This window comes from Lolium rigidum, chromosome 7 (assembly GCF_022539505.1).
Source record: "Lolium rigidum isolate FL_2022 chromosome 7, APGP_CSIRO_Lrig_0.1, whole genome shotgun sequence".
Taxonomy (NCBI): Eukaryota; Viridiplantae; Streptophyta; class Magnoliopsida; order Poales; family Poaceae; genus Lolium; species Lolium rigidum.
Window position 1 is genome coordinate 301,377,144 of NC_061514.1, and position 9,453 is coordinate 301,386,596.

The window sequence follows — 9,453 nt, forward strand, 5'->3', positions numbered from 1 at the left end:
GCGGCGATGAAAGCGAAGAAGAAGGCGAGCCGCGAGAAGCGCCGCGCCGAGTCCGCGGCGAGGAAGAAGGCGAGGACCGACACGGCGACGAGGAGGAAGGAGGAAAGGAAGAACGCCGCAGGGCCGTCGACCGTCGTCCTCTCGTCCTCCTCCGACTTCCAGTACACGACGGCGTCGACGCCGGTGTCGGACACGACACTGAGCAGCTCCGACTTCGACTGGGAGTCCGACGACCGGTCCGACGACCAGTAGTTTTATTTAGTATTTTCGTTTAAATGTCGCATTGTATCGTCGCACTTTAAATATATTCGTATTTTCGATCAAATTTCATAGTTTGTTTGATGAATTTTTAAAAAAAACGGTCGGATTAGCAGTTTGTGACGCGTGCGCGCTGCAAAATAGCGCCTCTGGCGGAGGTGCGTTTTTCGCACACCAACGCGCGCTGCAAAATACAGCCTCCGCCGGGGGCAAATTCGCTATGCCGCGCACGAGCGGTATACAGCGCGCCCAATCACCGGTACAGCGCGCGAGATTTTACAGCGCCCTGTTGGAGATGCTCTAAGTTGATTGGGGGAGGTTTTATTCTCGCTGAAAGTTCGGACCACGTTCTGTTGCCTGGAGTGCACGATGTGAGTCCGTAGGAAGATTCCGAAGAAATAATCGTCCAGCATTACTCATTTCTAGACCCGCTTGGGCCGCTTGGCCACTTGCGCTCGTAAGTCGTACCACATTGTCACGTGGAGTAGTTTGGTAACCATACTTGTCACTTGTGTCACAGAAGTTCCTGTACCCGTCGCTCATGACATGAGTGTGGGACTCGTTCCTCGCCGAGAAGTCTCGGAATAAGTGAAGATGAGAATTGCGCGGCACCTTCGCGTGTTCCGCATTTCCTCTTGGTATACGCGTGTTCCGCTTTGCCTGGTTTACGCGTCTGCGTGGACTAGGAAAAGTACTCTGGCTTGTAGAAGGCTTAAATTTCACGCGGCAAGCAGTGGTATATAGCAAGGCCAAATCGTCAGTCTGGTAACCAAACCATCCTTGTCCTGCCTTGCCTGAGTTTTCCACACATCCTCTGTGGTTCCGGCCTCAGTCACAACTCATAGTTGCAAGCTTGGTGGTGGGGACCACTACATTGCAGTACCAAGCGTTATCTCGCTCGTCGACACGTGCCCCACCAGCTTTCCTCCTTCAGGCACGGCAGCGGCAGCGGCTCCGCCGCATCTTTGCTTCCGGCGGACACCATCATCCCCAGAGAGAGAGAGAGAGAGCATTGGTTCGTTGATTGATCCAACAACAATGGTGAAGTTCACAGGAGCAGACGCGGCGGCCTTGGGCTTAGAGTCCGCTGCTCTGGCGGAGGCGCCGGAGCTGCTCCGGTCGGCTTTTCGGGCACTGGCTTCCCAGATCCAGTCGTGCGATGAGAGCCATCCGAAATGGGCGCTCAGGTGCGGCGGCAAGGCCGCGGCTGCCGAGCTGGAGTCGCTCAAGACCAGTGTGCACCACGTCTGGTTCGTCTCTGCCGGCGGCGCGTACAAGGCGCTGGCGCAGCAGGCAAGGGACGTCACCTACTTCATCCAAGACCTTCAAGACATGATTGAGTACCGCAGGCTTCAGACCACCCTCGCCCCGCGCATCAACATTCTCAGCCATCATATCAAGCGGCTGAGGTGCCCATGGAACCGCTCCAGGACAGACAGGTTCATTAGGGACATCAGAGCTGTGAATGAAGAAACTCGCAGGCTTGGCTCTCTGCTGGACAAGGCCCAATGCCAGCTGCCCCGTCCTGATTCCGTCAGGACAACTCATCGCACTGTGGTATTTGGGCGCCACAAGGAGCGGGATGACATCGTGCAGATGCTCGTCCAGCAGCCGTGCCGCGAGGATGCTGCGCCGGAGCCGGAGATGATCATCTCTGTTACTGGTGCCGGAGGAATCGGGAAGACCACCCTCGCCCAGATGGTGTTCAACGATGCAAGGGTCGCGCAGCATTTCGATGTAAGATTCTGGGTGTCTGTTTCCACTTGTTCCAACAAAATGCAGCTCGCAGCAGAGATTCTGAGATCGGCCCACCCAGCCTGGGATGGATCTGATGAGAAGAAGAAGACGGTGGATTTTGAGATGCTACAGTCAGAGCTCCGTCGGTTCGTGGCAGCCAAGAGATGTCTGATTGTTCTAGATGATGTGTGTGGCAGCACCGATGAAATCTTGCAGGAAATCCTCACCCCCCTACAGTCTGCAGATATCAGAAGCAGGATATTGGTGACTTCTCGCATGCCTCACATGATGGGTGCCTCGCAGATGTACACTGTAAATCCGCTGGGTAGCGACGACTGCTGGTCCCTGCTCAAGGAGCATGCTCTTCCCAGTGATGCCGGGGATGTCCATCCAGATCTGCAGCACATCGGGAGGGAAATAGCTGCAAAAACCAACGGATCACCTTTGTCTCTCAAACTGGTGGGAGGGGTGCTAGGAGCTACAAGGAGCAAAGGGCACTGGATGAATATCAGGGATATAGGATTACAAGATGACACTGCCTTACAGCTGAGCTATAAGCACCTGCCGGGACACCTCAAGCGATGCTTTGCATATTGCAGTTTGTTTCCACAGGACTACAAGTTTGATCCAGCACACTTGTCCCGCCTTTGGATTGCCGAGGGTTTTGTTGATTCAAGATGCAAGCCTGAGAAAAGGATGGAAGACATAGCTAGAGAATATTTTGATCAGCTCCTTGCACGCTCATTCTTCCAGGAAATCAAGCTTGGGCAAAAGATGTACTACGTGGTGCATGACTTGCTCCATCATCTCGCAAAGTCTGTTGCAGCGGAGGACTGCTTTCGTGTTGAGGATGGCATCAAGTGTGACATCCCGTCAACGGTGCGGCATCTGTCGGTCCCCGTGAACAGCCTACCTGGTCTTGCAAACTTCAGCGGGCTCGAAGATCTGCGCACCTTGTTAGTCCAAAGATCAGTTCCGTCCTCCACCAGTTGCTTCCAACAGGATATTGCTGTTAATTTGAAATGTCTTCTGGAAAAGTCAAAGCATTTGCGTGTTCTTGATCTCAGCAGCCTGAACTTGGAAGAGTTGCCCCTATGCATTGATGGCTTATTGGGCCTCCGTTACCTATCTATCCATGGCTCCATACAGAGGCTTCCGGAGTCGATTGGTAAGCTCCTGCATCTGCAAACATTGTGCTTTACTGGGAAATGTTACCTTGAGAAGCTTCCTGCAAGCATTAGTATGTTAGTCAATCTGCGGCACCTTGTTGTCGAAACAAAGTATACTGCAGGATTGACGGGCATTGGTCGGCTAGCTAACCTTCAGGGATCACTTGAGCTCCATGTTGAGAAGAGGGAAGGGCTTAAGGTGGAAGAGTTGAGGGACATCAATGGTCTCCGTGGGTTACTCAAAATAAAGGGTCTAGAAAATGTTTCAAGCTATGAAGAAGCCTGCAAAGCTGAGTTGAATAACAAACCTTATCTTCATTCTCTGAATTTGGAATGGAGCTCCGCTAGTACAAATAATTCCCTTCCTGCTGATGCCAAGGTACTTGAAGGCCTACAGCCGCACCAAGACATAAAGGTACTTAATATTAGAAGGTTTCGTGGCGCCAAAGCTCCCAGTTGGCTACAGTCACTGCAGCAGCTGCATTCCTTGTATCTTACTAACTGCAGGAGTTTAGTCATGCTTCCTCCATTGGGGCTGTTGGGATCACTCAAATACTTACACATGAAGGAGATGTGTGCAGTTGACCGAATTGGACATGAGTTTTATGGCACTGGTGATGTGGCATTTCCATCCCTAAGCTTCCTTAAATTAGATGATTTCCCAAGGTTGCATGACTGGTCTGGAATAGCAGACAGGAAGTCATTTCCATGCCTTGAAAGGTTAATCATAATGGATTGTCCAGAATTGGGCCAAATTCCCCCATTCTTCCCAATTACTCGTGAAGTTACCATTGAGCGTACAAGATTAATACCATATATGAGGCTTGCCCCTTTTTCTTCAATTTCAGAGAAGTTCCAGCTGGATCTATTCACAACTTCGGTCAACTTCGGCGGGTTACTCAGTAAACAGCACATAGAAGCCATTGCAGCCTTAAATATAAGTGGTGCTGAAGAAGTCATTGTTACTGAAGAAATAGAGTCCCTTGTTTCTCTAAGAACATTGCAGCTTCGTCAGTGCAATGTTACGGACCAGAATTTTAGTAGGTTTCTCCAGGCTCTGCCTTGTCTGTCCTCGTTGGAGTTATCAGACTTGCCTAACGTAACATCTCTCCCAGCATCGGAAACACTTAGATTCAGCATAGTGCTCACTGCCTTGTCCATACGCAACTGTCAGTTTTTTCAGTGTCTGTCATCTTTGCAGTTTTTTGGTTCACTAAAAGATCTGGTGCTCGAGAGATGCACTAAAGTAACTGCAGCATCATTTCCATTGAACTTTAGGAGCCTTCCATCTCTCAAAGTACTGAGAATATCGTACTGCTCAGAGCTCCAATCCTTACCGGTGTGTGGTCTGCCATCCTCATTGGAAACACTTCATATTATTGGATGCCACCAGGAATTGTCCAGGCAATCAAGAAACAGGAAGGGACATTACTTTGAGAAGCTTGCAGTTGTACCTAACTTAAGGATTCAGTGACAGAATATTTTGCAGGTATAGCCGTATAGGAAATTATGGAAACCTGAGTGCAGAAACAGAGCTTCCCTGTGATACCATTGTGGAAATTATGGATGCTATAACAGTTACCATTGTGCTTAGGCAAAAACTTCAATATTGTTGTAACCATCTTATCTGCAGTCCTTGGTAGCCCTCCTGCCAGAAACCTTGCGCAGTTGCTTCCGTGTGATATCTTGTTCTGCTCAAGCTTGACAGAAATATCTGATGGTAATCTATGTTTGCGGGGTGCTGAAATTTCGTGGTAAAATTGGAGGGTACAAGTTTGAATTATCAGCTCGTCTTGTAAAGTTCAAAGGGATATCTTCACTGTTATACTGAAGGGCAAACTTTCCAAAATCCAATTCGAGCATCCTGCCGTAGGTGGAGCATCCTGCCGTAGTTCTTGCACTTAGCCCGGCACTTATGTACTTTTTTTTTCGAGGATGTATATTTTTTAATACTTGGTCCATGTAATCTTTTATTTTAGAGCAGAGCATTTGACGTATTTTGTTGTTTTTTTTACGTTCTGTGAGTTATTCGTGAATTACATTGGATAGTTGGAGTTGTATAGGTCCTTGAAGTTTGGAGGTTCTCCGTGTTGAGATCACGGTGGGACACACGTGAAAAATAGACACAATATGTGCAGTAGAGTTCTCTTCTTTATTATTTGTAAAGAAGAATACAAGTTACTCGAAATGGATTGGGATACCCATTTAAGCTAAAACTCCTACAATGGGTTGTGTAGCCTGCCCTTAGAAATATAGAAGGCCTGGCAAGCGTATTATAGTATGGGTCCACAAGACTAAAACTCCTCCTTGGCTCGTGCACATAGATGCGCTAGTCAGCATGAAGAACATTACTGCAAACAACGTAACATCTATCACTAAACAGATCGGAATATGTCACACGTATCGATCGGTTGTAGATTAAGAAGTTGTCAATGCAGCGGTGACGTTGCTGATGACAACGTTGGTGAAGATGGGTCGAAGCAGACCGCGGCGGAAACGACGGTACGTGACACTGCCCGACTTATCTATTATACGACATGATGAAGAGTTTGAGCAGTCGCGCACAGCGCTTCCCAAAAATCTAATCGCCCTCTCTCGTATAGGATCACAAAGGCGAGTGGTTCTAGAGACCTGCTCTCCCGTTCGCTGGTTCACGGGCGGGATGAAGTAAGCTACGGTGGAACTACAAGCAGAGAGAGGTGCCAAAACCCTAACTCTTGTGTAAGATGTGTTTCGGCGGCAGCGGGGCAAGAGATTATATAGGCTCAGTAAACCCTAGGCGAGGAGCATGCCCACGTCGCACGTTTCGAGTCGGTTACAGTAGCCCATGATCCAAGAGTGACCCGAACCGACTAAATGTGATGCGTTTGTCGAAGACTTTGTTTGTTTTCGCAAACAACAAAAATAAAACTCGGATCGAGGCTTACTCCATTCAGCACAAGCCCGGCGCATGGGTGTTGTGACGTGACGTGTCAAGTCTAGATGAGGAGGAGAAGGTTAACAACAGACTTTATAAGGTTAACTTTCTCTTAACTTTCCATGTGGGACTAAGCTTTGCATTCCCACCGCTTGTCACTCCCTAGTGAGCTGCCAACAACATGGGCTCAATCTCACATGGGCTACCACATATGTGGACTTTGAAATTTAGTCAAATTCTAAAATACTACATGGGACTATGTTAGAAACTCATTATTTTAACAATCCCCCACCAGATCTCAAATGCCCATTTAGAAATTTGCCAATCCTCTCTACTTGTTTATAGACTAATGTTTCAGCTAAGTTAAACTTCCATCTAGAGCTATAAGCTACATGCATTCGCACTTGAATAGTGGACTACACTTTAAATTGGAAGTTTTACTTGAACATGTTTCACTCGAAGTCAGTGCATGGCTGCTAGTAGCCTACACCGCTGGTGAAGCATATACGTCATACTTCCTGCTCTCTTCATGAGTTTAATAGCAAATCGCATAGATTATCACGTTTAACAATCGGACTCACAAATGTGTGTTATCAAGAAGTCATTGTAGGATAACATATTTGCTAAACTAGCTAACAAAAACACATTAAAGCATGCTGCCAATCTACCTTACAACCATTGAGAGTTGTGCATATTCACATAGAGAGGGTTACACAATACCGTGCTTAGTTAAACCACTAGCTCTTTCCTCAAGTCCTAATTAAAAGAATCTCTGATCACAAAGGTTGGGTTACTACTATGATATAACAACTATGAGTCTCAAACAAATCTCCCTCTGTGCACTTTATATCACATTACGTAATAGTTTATTCGTAAAGGGAACTGCCACATTTTTGTTTGTTTAAATATATGTAACAATTACCTGACATGCTTCTGATGTCTCTTTACGTTTCCTGATGACTTCGTGTTATCCTTAGAATTGTTCCTTTTGACAATTACAGTTTGATTATCACCATTCAAAATAATTTTCGGCACAGTTTTTTCAACCGGAGGCAAGTCTATCAAAAGCTAACAGAGCCATTCTAGTTGAACAGTGGTTGTGTCTAAAGTAGCAAGTTCTGCTTTCATAGTTGGCCTCGTCAATATAGTTGTTTGCAAGATCTTCATGACATTGCGTCACCTCCAAAGGTAAATACATACAAGCTAGTGGCGTAAGTTTCATCTACATCAGAGATCCAGTTCAAATCACTATATCTTTCAAGCAAAACTAGGTGTCCTGAATAGTGAATAATAACGTATTGTACCACATAGATAGTGCATGGCCCTATCAAGTGCATGACCGGTACTGGTATATGTTCCAGAAGTCTAAGATGTAGCCAAGGCTTAGCCTAGGTCCATTTTGAGAGAATCTGGTCCCTCTGCTAGTTGTTATGCTATTATTAACACTTATGACTGAGTGATACATCTCAAATGTATCTACTTTTTCAAGCACTTTGCCCAATGAAGTACTCTGGAATCTCACCGTACTTGGATAAAAACTGCTGAATCGGATGTTATTTTTAGCAAAGTCTATTTTTTTTCAAGTTTTCGCATGAAATAAATCAGGGAAAATACCACGGAAGTTTTTCACCAAAAGAAGGGACCTAGAGCTTTGGATCACGAGAGGGGAGCCACGAGGCCAGGTGGCGCGCCCTAACTCTTCGGGCGCGCCACCCAGGCCCGTTCGGCCCTCCGTGATCGTCTCACCCCCCCCCTTCGCGTGGTGCCTTATATATCCTAAAAACCTACCCCCTAGAGAGGGAGGACGTTTCGCGAAACAGAGCGCCGCAAAGACCACGATCTTCGTTTCGGGGGATCAGATTGATCTTGCTCTCCACCCCGGAGAGAGAGATTTCGAGGGCTTCTTCATCATCACCGCCACTGACGTCATCACCAACCATCATGGACTCACTTTTCATCACCATGAGTGAGTAGTTCTCTGTAGGCTCAAGAGGTGGATGGGTTTTGGATGATATTGATCATGTAATCCTCCATATGTATCGAGATTTTAGGTGTTCTTATTGAAGATATTCTTGTATGAGTGTTGGTACACCTTTGCTATGTTTAAATCTTGTTACTAGGGCCCGAGTGACATGATTTCAGTACTGAATTGATGAGTGCATTTTTAGCATGTTTTTTGCATTATTATTTTATCAAGATATCATCAAGTAGTTGTACGATTTTTGTATTTCACCGTGCTACCGCGTCCTTTTATGCTTGTCTACACAGGATCTCAAAATAATAAGTCAATAATGAAATATCAATTAAAACTGTCATTTTCTGGCATTTTAACGTGATAGAAATTATTTTTGCATTTAATAATGCACCTGGGCGAAAGGATAATGCGAGGACAGCTTCCAGGAGCTTTAACGAGCATCGGTACGGGCAAGACCCGTCTGTACTGTGATATGTTGGTAGAAGTTCCACTAAATAGGGTAATGTGTCACAAATGCACAACTATAGGGTAAAATGTGGAATTCACTCATAACAAAATAATATTATGAATTTCAGTAACTGGTTATATGTTTCCAATCGATTTCCTGTAATATTTTCCAAGTATGAGTTTTTCGCTATATAGAGAAAAGAAATAAAATTTCAATAGTAAGTGGCACGATAATAATCAAATGGTATATGAGTACACAACCAGAGAATAAATGGTGTGCTGGCGTTATAAATGGACTTTGTATCAGTGTTTGGGTCTGTACATAAAGGGTATTGTTGGACTCGGCATTGCGTGTCAGCAGAGAGTTTGCCGTTGAGTGTTGGTGTTTCACTTTATTCTTCCACGATGATGTTATAAGATGAAATTTGGTCAACATCATAGAAGAGAAACAATTGCAGGACCCACGTAGATTAACATATGCTCTCATCAACCAGAGCTAAAATTGAATAATTCATAATGCATATTCCACTACAACGACATAATATCTTTGTCCATCAATTGATCAACTGAAGAAGAAGAAGAAGAAAAAAAGCAGAAGCAATAGCGTTGCTCCCAGGAAAAGAGAGAGGGAGCGTGGCATATACTGTACTAGCAAACACCGTCAGAAAGACATGAAGGGCCGTGTTTTTTTTCTGAAGGACATAATTATCCTACCCGATGGATAGGAACCTGGAAGATGAACTGGCTGAGGACCAGCCCTCAAGCAGAAGATCGAGCAACTAACCTGTAACCACGATTTAGACACGCAGAAATAAAACGGAAAATAAAATACGGGCTCACTTTGACCAAGAAAAAGCACGCATGGAGTTTTCATCAATCCTCCATGGTCACAGGAGTGATACCTCGAGGATGACGGTTCGCCTCTCCGGCGACCCCAGAGGCGAGTGCCA

The 9,453-nt window shown here is 45.9% G+C and overlaps 1 protein-coding gene across 1 annotated transcript; it reads left to right on the forward strand.

The window, feature by feature from the left end:
- The first annotated feature begins 1,296 nt into the window (after positions 1-1,296).
- Positions 1,297-4,638, forward strand: LOC124673049 (putative disease resistance protein RGA3). The gene has a single exon (XM_047209182.1). It carries the CDS (start codon positions 1,297-1,299, stop codon positions 4,636-4,638), a length of 3,342 nt encoding a protein of 1,113 aa, XP_047065138.1.
- The last annotated feature ends 4,815 nt before the right edge of the window (positions 4,639-9,453 follow it).